The 26,532-nt window shown below is 32.8% G+C and overlaps 1 protein-coding gene across 1 annotated transcript in view; it reads right to left on the reverse strand.

Moving 5' to 3' along the window:
* Positions 1-11,247: 11,247 nt before the first annotated feature.
* LOC139982892 (uncharacterized) overlaps positions 11,248-26,532 on the reverse strand; it is a 40,979-nt gene continuing 25,694 nt past the window's right edge. Inside the window, exon 15 of the mRNA XM_071996048.1 lies at positions 11,248-12,979. Coding sequence (XP_071852149.1) covers positions 12,804-12,979 — 176 coding nt within the window. The 3' untranslated portion in view covers positions 11,248-12,803. The remainder of the gene's footprint in view (positions 12,980-26,532) is intronic.

Genomic DNA, 26,532 nt, shown 5'->3' on the forward strand with positions numbered 1-26,532 from the left:
AGAAAAAAAGGACGTTAATACTACAATATGAATATATTCAATACACATGATTTAAACAGTTTTACAAGTTCGGTAAATACAGGATTTAAAACAGACCCATATTTGACGGGTTGATTCCTTACTGAATCTATCGATATTTGGTGCTGGGTCCTTCCTTTGAGCACAGTTGTTTTGAATTAATAGAGTTCATCAATTTTCAACCCTAATTTTGGTTTATAATCAATAAACAATACAATGAAATGTGTATAAGATTATGTGGACGGTCCACATAATCCGCTCGTACACTTACGATTATATATTCCAATTGAGATTACGTGTGTTACAGAAGAAAAGGACGTTAATACTACAATATGAATATATTCAATACACATGATTTAAACAGATTTACAAGTTCGGTAACTACAGGATATAAAACAGACCCATATTTGACGGGTTGAATCCTTACTGAATCTATCGATATTTGGTGCGGGGTCCTTCCTTTGAACACAGTTGTTTTGAATTAATAGAGTTCATCAATTTTCAACCCTAATTTTGGTTTATAATCAATAAACAATACAATGAAATGTGTATAAGATTATGTGGACGGTCCACATAATCCGCTCGTACACTTACGATTATATATTCCAATTGAGATTACGTATGCTACAGAAAAAAAAGACGTTCATACTTCTATATGAATATATTAAATACCTTCAATACACATGATTTAAACAGATCTACGAGTTCGGTAAATACAGGATATAAAACAGACCCATATTTGACGTGGTGATTCCAACCTGAAACATATCAAGATATGAGGGTGTGTAGCCCTTATTCAGAAGACCGTTATTGTGAATTAATGTAGTTGATTAATTTTTAATATTTTCAATTACGGTTTTAGTTATAATCAATTAACAATACAACATCATACGTATAATATAATGTGGACGATCCACATAAACCGATTATACAATTACGATTATATATTTCATTTAGGATGACGTGGATTATGAAACAAAAACCTCAATACTACTATTGCGTTCCGGGGGCTCTTTAGCACAGCAGAGAATACTGTCAGATGTTCCTTTATGGAAATGTCGTGGTTAGATTCTGTTTTTACCTGCATGGTTAACCGTAGTAACTAGAGACCATGCCATATTACAGTAACAAGAAAATAAAGAATCTCCGGGTAAGAGAATCTAGTAAAAGTGAATGCAACTTATATAATAGATTAATTTCTAAAATTGTTAAGGTGTTGACATTCTGGTTAATATAATAAGCAATAAAACAATACAACATGTGACGTAAAATCTCTTTAACTATTTCATTAACAACAACAACATTATTCCCTCAAACATATGCAAATATGTCGTAGACATTTAACTTACTGATAATACCGTTTTACTGAACCCATAACTCTCTTAATTAGACTACAAAACACATCAATAAGCATTTAACCCTCCTAAATTACATCCAACTTGACTATAAATATTCATGACATGGCTGGTTATGTAGCTAAGTGCACCGCTTACTACGGATGAGTATAAAAACCGTTCACGTTACACTACTATCCTAATACACACTATTTTCTTAACTGCTTCGTTTTAAATAATTAATATGTGAATGTTTATGAGTATTAGCTTACAGGATAAGGGTAATAGTAAGTTTTATTTTCGCAGGTTTTTTAAGTCTGGGGGTAAGGGTGCGGGGGGGGGGGCAGCAATACCATCCATAACTTTGCACCGGTGGTCATTGAGGTCAGTTTACAGGAGTGGTTCATTTCCAATGTTCCCAATTAAAGTTGAGATCAAGTTTCATTACAATGTAGGTAAACCGACTTCCATGCACAAATTTAATATGATATGGCTATCTATTTTTAATATCAATATTTCTATGCTCAATGACACATGATATAGACAGATCTATAACTTCGGAAAATAAAGGATATTAACAGACCCTTGTTTGACGTAGTGATGATTAACTGAAATATTTCGAGATTTGAGGATTTGGCCCTTGTTCAGAAGGCTGTCAGTGGGTATTAGATTAGCTGATCATTTCTGAATATATTCAAGATGAGCTATGCTTAAGAATCAATATGTTATACAATATCGTGTGTCTCAGATTATGTGGACGGTCCACATAATCCGCTCATATACTCACGATTATATATTCCGATTGGGATTACGTGTGTTACTAAAAAAAAACAACGTTAATACTACTATCCAAATACATTCTATTAACCAAAAGAAAATATTTAGGTTGTGATTTTTCTTAACAAGCTGCTTTTAAGACAGTCATGTGAACGGTCAACAGTATTATCATACTAATATTAAGGCTTAAGGATTAGGGTTATTCTTTCGGGGTTTCCTATAATAATCCTAACCCATGTAACCAGGGTTGTTGATGTTGCTTACATTTTTTTCTTCCCAATGTTCCCAAATAAAGTTTTGTTAAGAATATATTAACCTAAAGGTAAACAGTATGACATGCAAAAATATATATTTTTGGGGATAAAGTTATCTGTTTTTAATATAAATCTTTATATTTTTGATTTAAACAGATCTACGAGTTCAGTATTAAAGGTTATAAAACAGACCCATATTTGACGGGTTGATTCCTTCCTGAATCTGTCGATATTTGGTGCGGGGTCTTTCATAAGAACGGTTATTTTGAATTAATAGAGTTGATAAATTTGAAACCCTAATTTTGGTTTATAATCAATAAACAATACAATGAAATGTGTATAAGATTATGTGGACGGTCCACATAATCCGCTCGTACACTCATGACTATATATTCCAATTGAGATTACCTGTGTTACAGAAAAAAAGAAGTTAATACTACTATATGAATATATTCAATACATCCAATACACATGATTCAAACAGATCTACGAGTTCGGTAAATACAGGATATAAAACAGACCCATATTTGACGGGTTGATTCCTTACTGAATCTGTCGATATTTGGTGCGGGGTCTTTCCTAAGAACATAGTTATTTTGAATTAATAGAGTTCATCAATTTTCAACCCTAATTTTGGTTTATAATCAATAAACAATACAATGAAATGTGTATAAGATTGTGTGGACGGTCCACATAATCCGCTCGTACACTTACGATTATATATTCCAATTGAGATTACGTGTGTTACAGAAAAAAATTGTTAATACTTCTATATGAATATATTAAATACATTCAATACACATGATTTAAACAGATCTACGAGTTCGGTAAATACAGGATATAAAACAGACCCATATTTGACGGGTTGATTCCTTACTGAATCTGTAGATATTTGGCGCGGGGTCCTTCCTTAGAACACAGTTATTTTGAATTAATATAGTTGATAAATTTTCAACCCTAAGTTTGGTTTATAATCAATAAACAATACAATGAAATGTGTTTAAGATTGTGTGGACGGTCCACATAATCCGCTCGTACACTTACGATTGTATATTCCAATTGAGATTACGTGTGTTACAGAAAAAAAAGTGTTAATACTTCTATATGAATACATTCAATACATTCAATACACATGATTTAAACAGATCTACGAGTTCGGTAAATACAGGATATAAAACAGACCCATATTTGACGGGTTGATTCCTTACTGAATCTGTAGATATTTGGCGCGGGGTCCTTCCTTAGAACACAGTTATTTTGAATTAATATAGTTGATAAATTTTCAACCCTAAGTTTGGTTTATAATCAATAAACAATACAATGAAATGTGTTTAAGATTGTGTGGACGGTCCACATAATCCGCTCGTACACTTACGATTGTATATTCCAATTGAGATTACGTGTGTTACAGAAAAAAAAGTGTTAATACTTCTATATGAATACATTCAATACATTCAATACACATGATTTAAACAGATCTACGAGTTTGGTAAATACAGGATATAAAACAGACCCATATTTGACGGGTTGATTCCTTATTGAATCTGTCGAGATTTGAGGGTGTGTAGCCCTTATTCAGAAGACCGTTATTGTGAATTAATGTACTTGATTATTTTTTAATATTTTCAATTATATGGTTTTGGTTTAGAATCAATAAACAATACAACATCATACGTATAATATAATGTGGACGACCCACATAAACCGATTATACAATTATGATTATATATTTCAATTGAGATGACGTGGGTTATTAAACAAAAAACGTCAATACTACTGTTGCATTCCGGGGGCCCATTAGCACAGCAGAGAATACTGTCAAAAGTTCCTTTATGGAAATGTCGTGGTTAGCTTGTGTATCAGTTAATCGTAGTAAATAGAGACCGGGCCATATTACAATTACAAGAAAATAAAAATCTCTGCGTACAAGAATTTAGTATATGTGAATACAAGTTTACAATGTAGATTAATTATCAAAATCTGTGTAAGCGGTGACACTCTGGTACATATACTAAGCAATAAAACAATACAACATGTGACGTAAAATCTCTTTAACTATTTAATTTACAACAACAACATTATCCCCCTAAACATATGCAGATATGTTGTAGACAATAAATTCACTGGTAATACCGATTTACTTAACCCATAACTCTCTTAATTAGACTATAAAACACATCAATTAGCATTTAACCCTCCTAAATTACATACCACTTGAATATAAATATTCATGACATGGCGGGCTATGTAGCTCAATGCACAGCTTACTACGGATGAGTATAAAAACCATTCACGTTACACTACTATCCTAATACACACTATTGTCTTAACAGCTTCGTTTTAAACAATTAATATTTGAATGGTTATGAGTATTATCTTACAGGATAAGGGTAATAGTAAGTTTTATTTTCACTTTTCTTTTTAAGTCGGGGGGTAAATGTGCGGGGGGGGGGGGGGCACCAATGCCAACCATAACCCGTGCACCGGTGGTCATTGAGGTCAGTTTACAGGAGTGGTTCATTTCCAATGTTCCCAATTAAAGTTGAGATCAAGTTTCATTACAATGTAGGTAAGCCGACTTTCATTTAATATGATATGGCTATCTATTTTTAATTTCAATTTTTCTATGCTCAATGACACATGATATAGACAGACCTACAACTTCGGAAAATAAAGGATATAAACAGACCCTTGTTTGACGGAGTGGATGATTAACTGAAATATTTCGAGATTTGAGGGTTTGGCCCTTGTTCAGAAGGCTGTCAGTGTTAATTAGATTAGCTGATCATTTCTGAATATATTCAAGAGGAGCTTTGCTTAAGAATCAATATGTTATACAATATCATGTGTCTCAGATTATGTGGACGGTCCACATAATACGCTCATATACTTACGATTATATATTCCAATTGAGATTACGTGTGTTACTAAAAAAAAACGTTAATACTACTATCGAAATACATTCTATAGACCAAAAGAAAATATTTAGGTTGTGATCTTTCTTAACAAGCTGCTTTTAAGACAATTATTATGTGAACGGTCAACAGTATTATCATACTAATATTAAGGGTTAAGGATTAGGGTTATTCTTTCGGGTTTCCTATAATAATCCTAACCCATGTAACGAGGATTGTTGATGCTTGCTTACACTTTTTTCTTCCCAATGTTCCCAAATAAAGTTTTGTTAAGACTATATTAGCCTAAAGGTAAACCGTATGACATGCAAAAATATATGTTTATTTGATAAAGTTATCTGTTTTTAATATAAATCTTTATATGCTCAATGATACGTGATTTCAACAGATCTATGAGTTAAGTAATTAAAGGAAATAAAACAGACCCATATTTGACGGGTTGATTCCTTCCTGAATCTGTCGATATTTGGTGCGGGGTCTTTCCTAAGAACATAGTTTATTTGAATTAATAGAGTTCATCAATTTTCAACCCTAATTTTGGTTTATAATCAATAAACAATATAATGAAATGTGTATAAGATTATGTGGACGGTCCACATAATCCGCTCGTACACTTACGATTATATATTCCAATTGAGATTACGTGTGTTACAGAAAAAAAAAAAACGTTTATACTTCTATATGAATATATTAAATACATTCAATACACATGATTTAAACAGATCTACGAGTTCTGTAAATACAGGATATAAAACAGACCCATATTTGACGGGTTGATTCCTTATTGAATCTGTCGAGATTTGAGGGTGTGTAGCCCTTATTCAGAAGACCGTTATTGTGAATTAATGTACTTGATTAATTTTTAATATTTTCAATTATACGGTTTTGGTTTAGAATCAATAAACAATACAACATCATACGTATAATATAATGTGGACGACCCACATAAACCGATTATACAATTATGATTATATATTTCAATTGAGATGACGTGGGTTATTAAACAAAAAACGTCAATACTACTGTTGCATTCCGGGGGCCCATTAGCACAGCAGAGAATACTGTCAAAAGTTCCTTTATGGAAATGTCGTGGTTAGCTTGTGTATCAGTTAATCGTAGTAAATGGAGACCAGGCCATATTACAATTACAAGAAAATAAAAATCTCTGCGTACAAGAATTTAGTATATGTGAATGCAAGTTTACAATATAGATTAATTATCAAAATCTGTGTAAACGGTGACACTCTGGTACATATACTAAGCAATAAAACAATACAACATGTGACGTAAAATCTCTTTAACTATTTAATTTACAACAACAACATTATCCCCCTAAACATATGCAGATATGTTGTAGACAATAAATTCACTGGTAATACCGATTTACTTAACCCATAACTCTCTTAATAAGACTATAAAACACATCAATTAGCATTTAACCCTCCTAAATTACATACCACTTGAATATAAATATTCATGACATGGCGGGCTATGTAGCTCAATGCACAGCTTACTACGGATGAGTATAAAAACCATTCACGTTACACTACTATCCTAATACACACTATTGTCTTAACAGCTTCGTTTTAAACAATTAATATTTGAATGGTTATGAGTATTATCTTACAGGATAAGGGTAATAGTAAGTTTTATTTTCACTTTTCTTTTTAAGTCGGGGGGTAAATGTGCGGGGGGGGGGGGGCACCAATGCCAACCATAACCCGTGCACCGGTGGTCATTGAGGTCAGTTTACAGGAGTGGTTCATTTCCAATGTTCCCAATTAAAGTTGAGATCAAGTTTCATTACAATGTAGGTAAGCCGACTTTCATTTAATATGATATGGCTATCTATTTTTAATTTCAATTTTTCTATGCTCAATGACACATGATATAGACAGACCTACAACTTCGGAAAATAAAGGATATAAACAGACCCTTGTTTGACGGAGTGGATGATTAACTGAAATATTTCGAGATTTGAGGGTTTGGCCCTTGTTCAGAAGGCTGTCAGTGTTAATTAGATTAGCTGATCATTTCTGAATATATTCAAGATGAGCTATGCTTAAGAATCAATATGTTATACAATATCGTGTGTCTCAGATTATGTGGACGGTCCACATAATCCGCTCATATACTTACGATTATATATTCCGATTGGGATTACGTGTGTTATTAAAAAAAAAACAACGTTAATACTACTATCCAAATACATTCTATTAACCAAAAGAACATATTTAGGTTGTGATTTTTCTTAACAAGCTGCTTTTAAGACAGTCATGTGAACGGTCAACAGTATTATCATACTAATATTAATGGATAAGGATTAGGGTTATTCTTTCGGGGTTTCCTATAATAACGAGGATTGTTGATGCTTGCTTACATTTTTTCTTCCCAATGTTCCTAAATAAACTTTTGTTAAGAATATATTAACCTAAAGGTAAACCGTATGGCATGCCAAAAAATATATATTTGATAAAGTTATCTGTTTTTAATATAAATCTTTATATGCTCAGTGACACATGATTTAAACAGATCTACGAATTAGTAATCAGTAATTAAAGGATATAAAACAGACCTATATTTGACGGGTTGATTCCTTCCTGAATCTGCCGATATTTGGTGCGGGGTCCTTCCTTAGAACACAGTTATTTTGAATTAATAGAGTTCATCAATTTTTAACCCTAATTTTGGTTTATCATCAATAAATAATACAATGAAATGTGTATAAGATTATGTGGACGGTCCACATAATCCGCTCGTACACTTACGATTATATATTCCAATTGAAATTACTGTGTTACAACAACAAAAAAGACGTTAATACGATGTGATTACTTTCAATGCATTCAATACACAGATCTACAACTTCGGAAAATAAAGGATATAAACAGACGCTGACCCTTGTTTAACGGAGTGATGATTAAGTGAAACATTTATATATCTATATTGAATTTGAGTTTTTCTACGCTCAATGACACATGATATAGACAGATCTACAACTTCGGAAAATAAAGGATATAAACAGACCCTTGTTTGACGGAGTGATGATTCCATGAAATCAGGGACGTAGCTAAGGCCTGATCATTGGGGGGGGGGGGGGGGGGGGGTAGTGGCTGAAATTCCAACTGGATAGGTTTTGGAGCCATAAAATTCCGGCTGTTGTTTGTTCTCCCACCCCCCCCCCCTGCTCTACTCGCCAACATTCACATATTGAATACCACTGGCCCTCACTTCACAAACTTCTATAAACACTCTGGTTAAGCGAAGCAGGTAAGCAACTAAGTAAAGTTATCTGCTTGAAGGCTTTATAGACTACTGACTACAAAAGCTATGTTAATGTAACAAAGGGGAAAACTTTTTATTTTCAACAAATTATATTCGACGACAAAGTGAGTTACCAAAAATACAGAGCTTTTATTGGCACGCTTAATATTTTTTCTTTGGGGGGGGGGGGTGGGGGGGATATTTATTACTCACATGAAATGTTTTAATTGTTCACTTCATTCCAACTGATCATTCGGAATGAAGTGAACAATTAAACATTTTGCAGAAAAATGTTGAGTTGACGAGTTACGATAAGTTGGCAATTAAACACATTGAACATTTTGCAGAAAATGTTTCAATTGCTCAGATGGAATGAAGTGAACGATCGGAAATTTTGCAGAAAAATGTCAAACTGACGAGATAATGATAAGTTATCAATTAAACATTTTTCAGAAAATTGTTCAATTGATCAGTTAAAGCAACTGAGCAATCCAACATTTTCTGATTTTTGATAACATTTTATCTTGTTACTGAAAAATGTCAAATTATGGGCCAGAGTTTTTATGTTGATGGCACTTTTAAGCTTCCGTAGATTAGCATTCAGCGTTTTTTGTATACATAGAAACAATGTATATCTTGAACTTACTTGAAGCTAGCGAACTGGGAGTATTCAAAATCATACGAAGTTTTGTATGGTGGAGTATAAAGATCGCGTGATAGAATTTCTCAATGTGACAAGGAAAACGTGGTAAAAATGACTGATTAAAGGTCAATTTTGACCGAAAATTTTAGTTCACTCACAAATTACAAGAATATGTGAAAATGAGAGTGCGACAGTCGGAAAAATGAGAGTGCGACAGTCGGAAATTCAGACTGTCGCACTCAAATTTTCCAAGTATCGTCAGTTTGACCAAGATTTGGGGGGGGGGAGGGTTATCTATTTTTAATTTGAATCTATTTATGCTCAATGATACATGAATTAAACAGATCTACCAGTTCGGTTAATAAAGGATATTAACAGTCCCATATTTGACCGGTTTAAGTCTTCCTGTAGAATATCGAGATTTTATGGGTGGGCGGCCCTCCCAGATTCTTCTTGTTGTGAATTATAGTAGTTGATAAATGTGTGATATTTTCAATTACGGGTTTGGTTATCTGGAAATGGTATTTATAGTAAGCAGTATACTTTTCTGTATCCTACATAATATTGCGATGGGTATTTGTCGACTTTTAACGTGCGATTCATCGCTATACGTGCATGATATAGCCTGGGCCATTAGTATACTTTCTTCGAATATCACTTGACGGCTTATTCAAAGAAATCGGCAGTGCAAAAAACGGACTGTTTAAATCTATCTCTGACTAATCTATGAAAAAGGAAATGGACAATGGGAATCGTAAGAGAGAACATCTGAAGCGGGGGGGGGGGGGGGGGCGGGGGGTTGTAGGTGGTTGGAAAAGGTTTTGTCCAAATTTAAGCAGTAAATATACTGAAAAGGTATCAATCCCCTCCCCCAGAAAGTGTTACTTCATTCTTTATTTTCGATGCGAACAATGAAGATTGAGTGTGCCTGTTATATAACTATATGAAGGTACAAACATAAGCTTTTAGAAAAAACACCAAGTAAACATCGATTTTCATGTTGACAACATCATTTGAATTTCAAGACATCTTTTATATCTACTCGAAATTCGAAGTATTGTTAATTGTTTGTTTATTTATATAGGCCTTTATGTTTAGATGGGGCAAGAAAAAAAAGAAGGTTAAAGGTATGCTTTACTTAGAATGTCTGAAAACAATTTGGAGAGTCCAGACCTCCAGGAATTAGTACTTTTTTGAAATCTTTACGAAACTTCCCTAACGATAGCGTGCTTTAAGGGGCCAATGCAGCAGACCTGCCACGAACACGTTAATGCACATGCATATTTGGTTGGTTGCAAACTTTCAGGCACATTTTGAAGCAATAAATACTAAAAAAGGTGTAACGAAAAAATATACAAACAATGATCACTGTATTTATCATCAACATTGAGGAAAACATTGCATGCATTCCATTTCTGTCATTTTGCAAGCTTATTATTGATCAAAGACTGTCAAAAAAAAAAAAAATGTACATCATAAATTTCAAGATTGAACATTTGCAGTACTATATATACGTATATGCGGCTGTGCAATGTCGTTTGTGTTGGTTGTTTGCGATACTGCTGTCATGGTGGTTGAATAATTATCCTCTTCGACATTGTCATGTGTTATGTTTGCTACCTTTTTAAATATAGGAATAAGTTATGTTGTAACTCTCTAACAGCGTAGAGCAGGAAGCAGAGAACAATGTGAAATTTACAGAACCTTTATAAAAGACATTTTACATGGAATTTTTTTTTCGTGTCGAAAGCAGCGCCATTTTGACTTCCTCCCTCGCATGATAAATTTCTGACACCTTCAAATAGTTTTGGTTAGGCTTATTTAATAATTCAAGATCAAGTGTATAAGATTTGTGGATGGTCCACACAATGCTCTCGTATACTCACGATAATAATATTCGAAGCGAATTGCTTAGCAAAGATGTTAATATAAAAGGAGTTGTATCGAAGGTTTACGACACATAAACCATGTTTGTGCCTTCAAATTCTTCTTGAGCAAAGCAAAAGAAAAACCAAGAAAAAGATCATACACAACAAATATCATCAGGTTGCTTTAAGTTGGTTTATCTCTTCCAAATAGTTTACAAAGGTTAAATAGAATGAAAGAAGTACAGTGTTACACATGAACACAGGACATTGGTCTTGTTTTAATTAACATTGAATAAAAAAAGGACTACCATTTCAAAATATCAAAATCTAAACTGATATGAACATCAAAACATTTAATGGAAAAAAGCACTACATCTCAAAATATAAACTGATATGAACATTAAAACATTTAATAAAAAAAGCACATCTCAAATAAAAACTGATATTGAACATTAAAACATTTAATAAAATCAAGTACTACATCTCAAAATATAAACTGATATGAACAACAACAAAGAATGGGCAAGACTACACCAATGGTGTTGTCATCTACAGCAAAATATATAGTGAAAACCTGCACTCAATTTAATCCCCTGCCTGTCCCCAAAGCCCCTCCCTGCTCACCTCAATACCCAATATTTACTAGTCTTACTAACACAGTTATAGCAATCAAACTTTCAGCTTTGCATTCATTCAAATGTATGATGTTGACTAAGCTCTGCCCACTAGTTTAATAATATGCATAATCCTACTGACATATAATTTGTTCAAAAGTTCCTTTGCACCACATAATACATGCTGTAGGAAAAGGACCATATACATTAGGCAAAAATATAACTATGTCATATGACGATCTTTCAATATGTTATCATCGGACATTAATCACTCATTAATATGAATGACATATATATGCAAATGACAGGGGATAAAGGTTATGGTCCAATTGAAATATTTGTACCACAATGAGAGACATATTTCTATATAAAAAATATATATCAATTTTAAATTTTGGCACAAAACAACTTCATTTGCACCATCTTCCATAGTTTACTAATACCTCAGTTTATTAGTAATGCTATAGATTGAGAAATAGTAAGCAGTTTTCCCCAATCCCTTCACCTTTAATTCATTAATTTATTCAGTCCTGAGAGACCTGCAATAGGTTATCGATATGCCACCATCTCCATCTCCACTCTTCCAACATGAAGAGTCTCTTCCAATATCATCTGCATCAGTTTGTACAATAATGGGTCAAATATCTTTTCCAACAGATACATTGTCCTGATTCCCAATTAATTAATTGGGGGATTTTTTTTGGTTAGGACAGGATGAGCTATGAGTTTATATTGGACGGGGTAGATCTAATATGTGTGAGGTGAACTTAGTTTCCAAGAGTAAATTTATCCTTGATGAAGAAAATTTCTTTTTGAAGAGTAAAGTAAGTTTTGATGTGATTTAGTAAATTTATATTTGATGGAGTAAATTTATTTTTGATATCCAAGTAATTCTTTTTATGAAGAAATTTTCTTTTCTATGGAGAAAATTTCTGTAATGTGTAATGTAATGTAATGAATTTACTTTTTGTTCTTGTTTTTGTGGTAATGGCCGTCCATAGCCACTCTCATCCAGCTCAAATAAATGACATTGTAACTGTTCCAAGTAGTTATTTTTGCCCATATATGGTGGCTAAGTCATCTGGATGATTTTCAGCTACACATGCCTACAATGCCTCATGCTTCTTTTAACCAGTCAAACAGCTTCCATGGAGCAAAATAAATTTCCATCTTTTTGGGAATGGCTTCCACCAGGGAGCTGCTTCCATTATTGAGCTCCAAGCAACAGATGACCAGCTCAATGTATTCAGTTGGAAGGTCTTTATTGCTGTTCAGTTCATTGTGACCTGCACCTAAATGGAGGATCAAAAGAAACAAAAGCAATGTATTTACACAACAAGTTTGGTATAGTAGATATAGTTATTACCTAAAGTAATGCTCCTGAAACAGCAATCAAGTTTTATGATGAATGAATTAGCAGTTCAGAACAGTTTTTATCAAATAGAAATAAAAATTATCATTGGGAGAGAAGGCTATTGGTTTGAACCCCAATTGTCATTGCGTCTTCACATTTCAGTAAAGAAATAATCCAGATATGGAGCATATTGTTTGATATTAAGTCATGTGCAGGTACTTAAAAGTTAGGAATTTAAGCCAAGTCAGTATTAAGTGATATACTCCTATCAAAAGCAGATCTTACCTTTTTGTCTGGTAAGACTATTTACTGGGACACTATAGTGGCCATAGTAGCTATAGTGGCCAGCATGAGTGTTATGCAGATCTTACTTTTTGTCTGGAAAGACTATTTACTGGGACACTATAGTGGCCATAGTGGCTATAGTGGCCAGCATGTGCTTGCAAAAAAGCAAAAAGCAAAAAGAGGGACACTGTAATGGTTAACATTGAAAATTGGGGTGTCTACAAAGACCTAAGACCTGCAAAAAAGGTGACATCCCTATGTTCCGACGTCTCTATGTTCCGAAGTCTCTATGTTCAGAGGAATACGTTCCGATAATTTTTTTGGACTAATTTTGTTTACCAACATTTTTGCGTACCCAATTTTTCGGACCCAATTTTTTGGGGGGACTTAATTTTTTGGGACTCAATTTTTTTGGGGTACTCGTGTTTTTTGGGACCAACATTTTTTCTGACGTGACTTGTTAGGACCCACCAATTTTGTTTTCACAAAAAGTTTGTTATGACCCAAATAGTGCTTGTCCGAAAAAAAATTTGGTCATGAAAAATTTTAGAGTGAAAAAAAATGTTGGGTCATAAAAATATTTTGGTCCAAGAACATTTTGGTCCGAAAAAACTTGGTCCGAAAACATGTTGGTCAAGAATTTTGGTCAAAAAAAATTGTCGGAACATAGAGATGTTGCAACATAGAGACGTCAGAACATAGAGATGTAACCCCTGCAAAGCTAAGACCCTATCATCTGCAAAACTAGGACCCTTTCACAAACTAAGACCCCACCTACTGCAATGGCTAGGACTATATTGCTACAAGTCCTCCTCATCTCAAAGTTCAACGAACGTGTCATAATGATCAGCCCAATGCAAGCTGTGTGAGAGTTTGACCAATACAGTTATTAACCCTGAAATTAATCTTTTCAAAGTGGTCAATGTATGGGGATGGCGAGACACTTTACCTCACAATAAATTAAGCTGTTTTGTCAATGGCTAGGCTAAAATTTAAATAAGATTTAAGATAAACAGGTCAGTACAATTTGGTCTAGATTTCAGAAGTGATGACAATAATGACACAATGTCCTTGTGATGATACATAATGGGATCATAGGGTTCACTGAGGGGAAGCAATGGAAAATAATAACTCTTAGATAATTCTTACATGAAATGAAGGGAGACTTGATCACAAGCTTGTGTGGCAATAAATAACTAAGTGGTGTTAGAGGTTGGAATATTTAACAGTGAAATACTGATGGTGTAAATTGTAAAATATATCCCTGAAATGCAGGCTACGGAAGGTCTTTGTTATGGGAATTAAGTAACAAAGAGACAATATGCAACACATGCAAAGACTGGACCATACAACGAAAGGTAGTTTTCATGTCGATTGAACTGACAGACAGTTTTCCAATCTTGAAACTCAAAGTTTTTTCGTTCTTGATTGAACCATATTTGAAGTCAGATAGCAGTGCATAGTGTGTGAATGGGGAGGGGAGAGTGGGAGGAGGAGGGGCGTTTTCCTTGATTTAATGGTTATTAATTACATATCATGTATGTATTAAGTAAAGCTATTATCGTTCATTTGAGCTGGGCAATGATTACAAATGATTTATTACAAAAACTAATAAGGATTTTCAGTAATGAAAACCACGTTCACCACTGTGCTGCATGGTGGGCATGTGCACGTATAGAACCCACTTTGATTTGAGGAGAGGGGGGGAGGGGGTTTAAAGATTTGCCCGAAAATTTAACCAATAGAAAGAGCAAACTAGTGACGTTGCAAATTTGTATGCAATCGGACCTCTGCTGCATGATATAACCATTGACTTTCATGAAAATATAGAGAGATCAGTTACTCACCAACAGCAGCCTACTGTATATATAGTGTGCTGTTCTAGCTATTCTGCGGGATGCCCTTCTAACCCAACAAGTGGGATGGTTCTCCCACCACACCTGCCTGATCAGATTTGGTATGATAAAGCTTTCTGCTCTGCCAAAGCAAAACTGTTCATTACACTTTTCAAAGAATATCGATACAGGGGTGATGTTTTGTTTATTTTTAAAATGTCCTCCTTTGTGACATTACAAATATATTATGATGTGGTTAAATGCAACGAATTCTTAAAAATTAAACCCTATTAGAAAGATCTGCTGTATGAGCACCATGCCGTAGCTACAAGTTTCATACAATCTAGCTGCTGTCATTGTGAACTGTAGTCTGACTGAAAAGTAGCCTGCACTGCTGAAAGCTTTTCTTCTTGTTATGTGTAAACCAAATTCAGTAGCATGTGTCCTTGCTGTGAGCTTACACTCTAAACTGTAGATTGTGTATACATTTTGAAAATGGATAGAATTTGTTCAGTATGACAGATACAAGCAGGTAATTTTCAGTGTTAGTTAGTTTAGTGTAGGCATGCTAACTTTAAGTGCAAAACAGCAGGTATTTCAATTTGACACAATTTCTTTTAGCATTTATTTTGTAACATGCCTAAGAATTGACTCTTGTGCAATTTGCTTGAACCAATTTAAAGTTTTCATAAAGTATGTACTTTGAATCCAACATATAGTGACCAATAAAGTAACTGATAGGGACCGCTCATATTTTCCCTCCAATTTATATGAATTATGCCTGACACACCTACAGAATGTACATACCACATTGAATACTGCACCAGTTCTTGGATACAAGAAGGAGGGGGGGGGGTGGTTGTATTTACTTGACTTTCACACTTTTTCCAAGTCAACATACAATACCAACAAAATTGCAATTGAGTCTAAGCTCTATGATCATATTTGGAATAGCGCTACTGTATATCAAGCATTGTATTTATTTATTATTATATAAGTTGAATAACTGGAGTCTGCAAGACAGGACACTGACAAAATATATCCTAGAGACTAGTGTGAAACAAATTTGACCAATGAACCTAACTGTTTCAAACAAAACTTATCCAAAATCAAAGTTGGTATAAATGAAAACCGCGAGATAATACTTCAATTCTAATTTTGTGCCTGTTCAACACTTTTGAGGTAAACAGTACTGCAAGACCATTCAAAACTTTTTCAGCAAAGGAGCAACCTTTCCTCTGCTATTAGTATTATATTTCCATGTGTACTGTGAATCTGTGACTGTGAAACAAGCCAGAAGCCTCCAAAATGTTAGCAGCTTTCAGTTCATTGAACAATAAACAAGAGACAGACAGAACATTGGGCACACTGTCCTTTTTGTTACACCTATGACCTTGATGAGGGCTCTTATCAGGGAGTTGTTAATGGAACAACTCACTGGTATTATCAAGCTGTGCAATGCATACCTGAGAGATATCAATGGCATCTCACTGCATGTATACTCCACTGTTGAATCAGGGAGTTGTTGTTCCATAACAACTCCCTGGTTGAATGTACATGCGCTACATTTGTACACAGGTATTGTATGTACAGTACAGCTACCTGCAGTGTAGGGATGAACTATATACTGTATAAACAGTTTCAAGTCTGGGCTACTTTTATATACACAAACAATAGGCTCAATAGCAATTGTTACCTTGTTGCTAGCATAGTGGTCAAGAACAGAACACAATGTACAGAAAAAATATAATTACTAGACAAAAAGTAATTTGAATGGGAATATTGAAAAAACCCAATGAAGTATGATTTACCTAAGTTTAATACATTTGTCTATTTGGTTCCTGGGAAACGCATTCCCAAAAGTGTGATAGAATTATTGGAACACGACATCTACATGCTACCAAATAGCCGTTACAGGCCATGAGACCGAAGGGCAGCAAGACTGAAGGTCTACATGATTATCACATACCAGGACTACAACATGAAATCGGTACCCAACACACTATACTATATACTGTACTGTATGTACTGTACTGTATATACTCAGAATAGGCCTTATGTAAGGTCTGCTGGTTTTATTTTAGCCCAGACATAGACATTAACTTGAGTTGTCACTTGAAATTTTCACATACCCAGGACTACAACATGAAATCGGTACCCAACACACAATACTATATACTGTATATAGTGTACTGTATGTACTGTACTGGTATATACTAAGAATAGGCCTAATGTAAGGTCTGCTGGTTTTTTCTGTGAAAAATGAAGTGAAAATTGGAAATTTTAATTCAAAGACTTTGCTTTCAATACAAAACACATGTATATTTAAGCTCAGACAAAGACATTAACTTGAGTTGTCACTTGAAATTATCACATATCATGACTTCAAAATGAAATCAGTACCCAACACACTATACTATATACTGTATATACTGTACTGTATGTACTGTACTGTATATACTAAGAATAGGCCTTATGTAAGGTGTGCTATTTTTTCGTGTGAAATATGAAATAATAAATTGGAAACTTTTAATTCAAAGACTTGCTTTCAATACAAAACATTAACTTGAGTTGTCACTTCAAATTAACACATAAAATGACTTCAAAATGAAATCAGTACCCAACACACCATACTATATACTGTATATATTGTACTGTATGTACTGTACTGTATATACTAAGAATAGGCCTTATGTAAGGTGTGCTATTTTTTCGTGTGAAATATGAAGTGAAAATTGGAAAATTTTAATTCAAAGACTTGCTTTCAATACAAAACATTAACTTGAGTTGTCACTTGAAATTAACACATACCATGACTTTAAAATGAAATCAGTACCCAACACACTATACTATATACTGTATACACTGTACTGTATGTACTGTACTGTAGAATAGGCCTAATGTAAGGTCTGCTAGTTTTTTCTGTGAAATATGAAGTGAAAATTTGAAAATTTGAATTCAAACACTTGCATTCAATACAAAAGACATGTATATTTAAGCCCAGACATAGACATTAACTTGAATTGTCACTTCAAATTAACACATACCATGACTTCAAAATGAAATCAGTACCCAACACACTATACTATATACTGTATATACTGTACTGTATGTACTGTACTGTATATACTAAGAATAGGCCTAATGTAAGGTCTGCTAGTCTTTTCTGTAAAATATGAAGTGAAAATTTGAATTCAAACACTTGCATTCAATACAAAACACATGTATATTTAAGCTCAGACATAGACATTAACTTGAGTTGTCACTTGAAATTATCACATACCATGACTTCAAAATGAAATCAGTACCCAACACACTATACTATATACTGTATATACTGTACTGTATGTACTGTACTGTATATACTAAGAATAGGCCTAATGTAAGGTCTGCTGGTTTTTTCTGTGAAATATGAAGTGAAAATTTGAAAATTTTAATTCAAAGACTTGCTTTCAATACAAAACACATGTATATTTAAGCCCAGACATAGACATTAACTTGAGTTGTCACTTGAAATTATCACATACCATGACTTCAAAATGAAATCAGTACCCAACACACTATACTATATACTGTATATACTGTACTGTATGTACTCTACTGTATATACTAAGAATAGGCCTAATGTAAGGTCAGCTAGATTTTTTCTGTGAAATATGAAGTGAAAATTTGAAACTTTGAATTCAAAGACTTGCTTTCAATACAAAACACATGTATATTTAAGCTCAGACAAAGACATTAACTTGAGTTGTCACTTGAAATTATCACATACCATGACTTCAAAATGAAATCAGTTCCCAACACACTATACTATATACTGTATATACTGTACTGTATGTACTGTACTTTACTGTATAAACTAAGAATAGGCCTTATGTAAGGTGTGCTATTTTTTCGTGTAAAATATGAAATAAAATATTGGAAAATTTTAATTCAAAGTCTTGCTTTCAATACAAAACACATGTATATTTAAGCCCAGACAAAGACATTAACTTGAGTTGTCACTTCAAATTAACACATACCATGACTTCAAAATGAAATCAGTACCCAACACACTATACTATATACTGTATATACTGTACTGTATGTACTGTACTGTATATACTAAGAATAGGCCTAATGTAAGGTCAGCTAGTTTTTTTCTGTGAAATATGAAGTGAAAATTTGAAAATTTGAATTCAAAGACTTGCTTTCAATACAAAACACATGTATATTAAACCTCAGACAAAGACATTAACTTGAGTTGTCACTTGAAATTATCACATACCATGACTTCAAAATGAAATCAGTACCCAACACACTATACTATATACTGTATATACTGTACTGTATGTACTGTACTGTATATACTAAGAATAGGCCTTATGTAAGGTGTGCTATTTTTTCGTGTGAAATATGAAATAAAAAATTGGAAACTTTTAATTCAAAGACTTGCTTTCAATACAAAACATTAACTTGAGTTGTCACTTGAAATTAACACATACAATGACTTCAAAATGAAACCAGTACCCAACACACCATACTATATACTGTATATATTGTACTGTATGTACTGTACTGTATATACTAAGAATAGGCCTTATGTAAGGTGTGCTATTTTTTCGTGTGAAATATGAAGTGAAAATTGGAAAATTTTAATTCAAAGACTTGCTTTCAATACAAAACATTAACTTGAGTTGTCACTTGAAATTAACACATACCATGACTTCAAAATGAAATCAGTACCCAACACACTATACTATATACTGTATACACTGTACTGTATGTACTGTACTGTAGAATAGGCCTAATGTAAGGTCTGCTAGTTTTTTCTGTGAAATATGAAGTGAAAATTTGAATTCAAAGACTTGCATTCAATACAAAACACATGTATATTTAAGCCCAGACATAGACATTAACTTGAGTTGTCACTTGAAATTAACACATACCATGACTTCAAAATGAAATCAGTACCCAACACACTATACTATATACTGTATATACTGTACTGTATGTACTGTACTGTATATACTAAGAATAGGCCTTATGTAAGGTGTGCTATTTTTTCGTGTGAAATATGAAATAAAAAATTGGAAACTTTTAATTCAAAGACTTGCTTTCAATACAAAACATTAACTTGAGTTGTCACTTGAAATTAACACATACAATGACTTCAAAATGAAATCAGTACCCAACACACCATACTATATACTGTATATATTGTACTGTATGTACTGTACTGTATATACTAAGAATAGGCCTTATGTAAGGTGTGCTATTTTTTCGTGTGAAATATGAAGTGAAAATTGGAAAATTTTAATTCAAAGACTTGCTTTCAATACAAAACATTAACTTGAGTTGTCACTTGAAATTAACACATACCATGACTTCAAAATGAAATCAGTACCCAACACACTATACTATATACTGTATACACTGTACTGTATGTACTGTACTGTAGAATAGGCCTAATGTAAGGTCTGCAAGTTTTTTCTGTGAAATATGAAGTGAAAATTTGAAAATTTGAATTCAAAGACTTGCATTCAATACAAAAGACATGTATATTTAAGCCCAGACATAGACATTAACTTGAGTTGTCACTTCAAATTAACACATACCATGACTTCAAAATGAAATCAGTACCCAACACACTATACTATATACTGTATATACTGTCCTGTATGTACTGTACTGTATATACTAAGAATAGGCCTAATGTAAGGTCTGCTAGTTTTTTCTGTGAAATATGAAGTGAAAATTGGAAAATTTGAATTCAAACACTTGCATTCAATACAAAACACATGTATATTTAAGCCCAGACATAGACATTACTTGAGTTGTCACTTGAAATTATCACATACCATGACTTCAAAATGAAATCAGTACCCGACACACTATACTATATACTGTATATACTGTACTGTATGTACTGTACTGTATATACTAAGAATAGGCCTAATGTAAGGTCTGCTGGTTTTTTCTGTGAAATATGAAGTGAAAATTTGAAAATTTTAATTCAAAGACTTGCTTTCAATACAAAACACATGTATATTTAAGCCCAGACATAAACATTAACTTGAGTTGTCACTTCAAATTAACACATACCATGACTTCAAAATGAAATCAGTACCCAACACACTATACTATATACTGTATGTACTGTACTGTACTGTATATACTAAGAATAGGCCTAATGTAAGGTCAGCTAGTTTTTTTCTGTGAAATATGTAGTGAAAATTTGAAAATTTGAATTCAAAGACTTGCTTTCAATACAAAACACATGTATATTTAAGCTCAGACAAAGACATTAACTTGAGTTGTCACTTGAAATTATCACATACCATGACTTCAAAATGAAATCAGTTCCCAACACACTATACTATATACTGTATATACTGTACTGTATGTACTGTACTTTACTGTATACACTAAGAATAGGCCTTATGTAAGGTGTGCTATTTTTTCGTGTGAAATATGAAATAAAATATTGGAAAATTTTAATTCAAAGTCTTGCTTTCAATACAAAACACATGTATATTTAAGCCCAGACATAGACATTAACTTGAGTTGTCACTTCAAATTAACACATACCATGACTTCAAAATGAAATCAGTACCCAACACACTATACTATATACTGTATATACTGTACTGTATGTACTGTACTGTATATACTAAGAATAGGCCTAATGTAAGGTCTGCTAGTTTTTTCTGTAAAATATGAAGTGAAAATTTGAATTCAAACACTTGCATTCAATACAAAACACATGTATATTTAAGCTCAGACATAGACATTAACTTGAGTTGTCACTTCAAATTAACACATACCATGACTTCAAAATGAAATCAGTACCCAACACACTATACTATATACTGTATACACTGTACTGTATGTACTGTACTGTAGAATAGGCCTAATGTAAGGTCTGCTAGTTTTTTCTGTGAAATATGAAGTGAAAATTTGAAAATTTGAATTCAAACACTTGCATTCAATACAAAAGACATGTATATTTAAGCCCAGACATAGACATTAACTTGAATTGTCACTTCAAATTAACACATACCATGACTTCAAAATGAAATCAGTACCCAACACACTATACTGTATATACTGTACTGTATGTACTGTACTGTATATACTAAGAATAGGCCTAATGTAAGGTCTGCTAGTTTTTTCTGTAAAATATGAAGTGAAAATTTGAATTCAAACACTTGCATTCAATACAAAACACATGTATATTTAAGCTCAGACATAGACATTAACTTGAGTTGTCACTTGAAATTATCACATACCATGACTTCAAAATGAAATCAGTACCCAACACACTATACTATATACTGTATATACTGTACTGTATGTACTGTACTGTATATACTAAGAATAGGCCTAATGTAAGGTCTGCTGGTTTTTTCTGTGAAATATGAAGTGAAAATTGAAAATTTTAATTCAAAGACTTGCTTTCAATACAAAACACATGTATATTTAAGCCCAGACATAGACATTAACTTGAGTTGTCACTTGAAATTATCACATACCATGACTTCAAAATGAAATCAGTACCCAACACACTATACTATATACTGTATATACTGTACTGTATGTACTGTACTGTATATACTAAGAATAGGCCTAATGTAAGGTCAGCTAGTTTTTTTCTGTGAAATATGAAGTGAAAATTTGAAACTTTGAATTCAAAGACTTGCTTTCAATACAAAACACATGTATATTTAAGGTCAGACAAAGACATTAACTTGAGTTGTCACTTGAAATTATCACATACCATGACTTCAAAATGAAATCAGTTCCCAACACACTATACTATATACTGTATATACTGTACTGTATGTACTGTACTTTACTGTATACACTAAGAATAGGCCTTATGTAAGGTGTGCTATTTTTTCGTGTAAAATATGAAATAAAATATTGGAAAATTTTAATTCAAAGTCTTGCTTTCAATACAAAACACATGTATATTTAAGCCCAGACAAAGACATTAACTTGAGTTGTCACTTCAAATTAACACATACCATGACTTCAAAATGAAATCAGTACCCAACACACTATACTATATACTGTATATACTGTACTGTATGTACTGTACTGTATATACTAAGAATAGGCCTAATGTAAGGTCAGCTAGTTTTTTTCTGTGAAATATGAAGTGAAAATTTGAAAATTTGAATTCAAAGACTTGCTTTCAATACAAAACACATGTATATTAAACCTCAGACAAAGACATTAACTTGAGTTGTCACTTGAAATTATCACATACCATGACTTCAAAATGAAATCAGTACCCAACACACTATACTATATACTGTATATACTGTACTGTATGTACTGTACTGTATATACTAAGAATAGGCCTTATGTAAGGTGTGCTATTTTTTCGTGTGAAATATGAAATAAAAAATTGGAAACTTTTAATTCAAAGACTTGCTTTCAATACAAAACATTAACTTGAGTTGTCACTTGAAATTAACACATACAATGACTTCAAAATGAAACCAGTACCCAACACACCATACTATATACTGTATATATTGTACTGTATGTACTGTACTGTATATACTAAGAATAGGCCTTATGTAAGGTGTGCTATTTTTTCGTGTGAAATATGAAGTGAAAATTGGAAAATTTTAATTCAAAGACTTGCTTTCAATACAAAACATTAACTTGAGTTGTCACTTGAAATTAACACATACCATGACTTCAAAATGAAATCAGTACCCAACACACTATACTATATACTGTATACACTGTACTGTATGTACTGTACTGTAGAATAGGCCTAATGTAAGGTCTGCTAGTTTTTTCTGTGAAATATGAAGTGAAAATTTGAATTCAAAGACTTGCATTCAATACAAAACACATGTATATTTAAGCCCAGACATAGACATTAACTTGAGTTGTCACTTGAAATTAACACATACCATGACTTCAAAATGAAATCAGTACCCAACACACTATACTATATACTGTATATACTGTACTGTATGTACTGTACTGTATATACTAAGAATAGGCCTTATGTAAGGTGTGCTATTTTTTCGTGTGAAATATGAAATAAAAAATTGGAAACTTTTAATTCAAAGACTTGCTTTCAATACAAAACATTAACTTGAGTTGTCACTTGAAATTAACACATACAATGACTTCAAAATGAAATCAGTACCCAACACACCATACTATATACTGTATATATTGTACTGTATGTACTGTACTGTATATACTAAGAATAGGCCTTATGTAAGGTGTGCTATTTTTTCGTGTGAAATATGAAGTGAAAATTGGAAAATTTTAATTCAAAGACTTGCTTTCAATACAAAACATTAACTTGAGTTGTCACTTGAAATTAACACATACCATGACTTCAAAATGAAATCAGTACCCAACACACTATACTATATACTGTATACACTGTACTGTATGTACTGTACTGTAGAATAGGCCTAATGTAAGGTCTGCAAGTTTTTTCTGTGAAATATGAAGTGAAAATTTGAAAATTTGAATTCAAAGACTTGCATTCAATACAAAAGACATGTATATTTAAGCCCAGACATAGACATTAACTTGAGTTGTCACTTCAAATTAACACATACCATGACTTCAAAATGAAATCAGTACCCAACACACTATACTATATACTGTATATACTGTCCTGTATGTACTGTACTGTATATACTAAGAATAGGCCTAATGTAAGGTCTGCTAGTTTTTTCTGTGAAATATGAAGTGAAAATTGGAAAATTTGAATTCAAACACTTGCATTCAATACAAAACACATGTATATTTAAGCCCAGACATAGACATTACTTGAGTTGTCACTTGAAATTATCACATACCATGACTTCAAAATGAAATCAGTACCCGACACACTATACTATATACTGTATATACTGTACTGTATGTACTGTACTGTATATACTAAGAATAGGCCTAATGTAAGGTCTGCTGGTTTTTTCTGTGAAATATGAAGTGAAAATTTGAAAATTTTAATTCAAAGACTTGCTTTCAATACAAAACACATGTATATTTAAGCCCAGACATAAACATTAACTTGAGTTGTCACTTCAAATTAACACATACCATGACTTCAAAATGAAATCAGTACCCAACACACTATACTATATACTGTACTGTATGTACTGTACTGTATATACTAAGAATAGGCCTAATGTAAGGTCAGCTAGTTTTTTTCTGTGAAATATGAAGTGAAAATTTGAAAATTTGAATTCAAAGACTTGCTTTCAATACAAAAGACATGTATATTTAAGCCCAGACATAGACATTAACTTGAGTTGTCACTTGAAATTAACACATACCATGACTTCAAAATGAAATCAGTACCCAACACACTATACTATATACTGTATATACTGTACTGTATGTACTGTACTGTATATACTAAGATAGGCCTAATGTAAGGTCAGCTAGTTTTTTTCTGTGAAATATGAAGTGAAAATTGGAAAATTTGAATTCAAAGACTTGCTTTCAATACAAAACACATGTATATTTAAGCCCAGACATAGACATTAACTTGAGTTGTCACTTGAAATTATCACATACCATGACTTCAAAATGAAATCAGTACCCAACACACTATACTATATACTGTATATACTGTACTGTATGTACTGTACTGTACTGTATATACTAAGAATAGGCCTTATGTAAGGTCTGCTAGTTTTTTTCTGTGAAATATGAAGTGAATTTGAAAATTTGAATTCAAAGACTTGCTTTCAATACAAAAGACATGTATATTTAAGCCCAGACAAAGACATTAACTTGAGTTGTCACTTGAAATTATCACATACCCTGACTTCAAAATGAAATCAGTACCCAACACACTATACTATATACTGTATATACTGTACTGTATGTACTGTACTGTACTGTATATACTAAGAATAGGCCTAATGTAAGGTGTGCTATTTTTTCGTGTGAAATATGAAATAAAATATTGGAAAATTTGAATTCAAAGACTTGCTTTCAATACAAAACACATGTTTATTTAAGCTCAGACAAAGACATTAACTTGAGTTGCCACTTGAAATTATCACATACCATGACTTCAAAATGAAATCAGTACCCAACACACTATACTATATACTGTATATACTGTCCTGTATGTACTGTACTGTACTGTATATACTAAGAAAAGGCCTTATGTAAGGTCTGCTAGTTTTTTTCTGTGAAATATGAAGTGAAAATTTGAACATTTGAATTCAAAGACTTGCTTTCAATACAAAAGACATGTATATTTAAGCCCAGACATAGACATTAACTTGAGTTGTCACTTGAAATTATCACATACCATGACTTCAAAATGAAATCAGTACCCAACACACTATACTATATACTGTATATACTGTACTGTATGTACTGT

This window comes from Apostichopus japonicus, chromosome 16 (assembly GCF_037975245.1).
Source record: "Apostichopus japonicus isolate 1M-3 chromosome 16, ASM3797524v1, whole genome shotgun sequence".
Classification (NCBI taxonomy): domain Eukaryota; kingdom Metazoa; phylum Echinodermata; class Holothuroidea; order Aspidochirotida; family Stichopodidae; genus Apostichopus; species Apostichopus japonicus.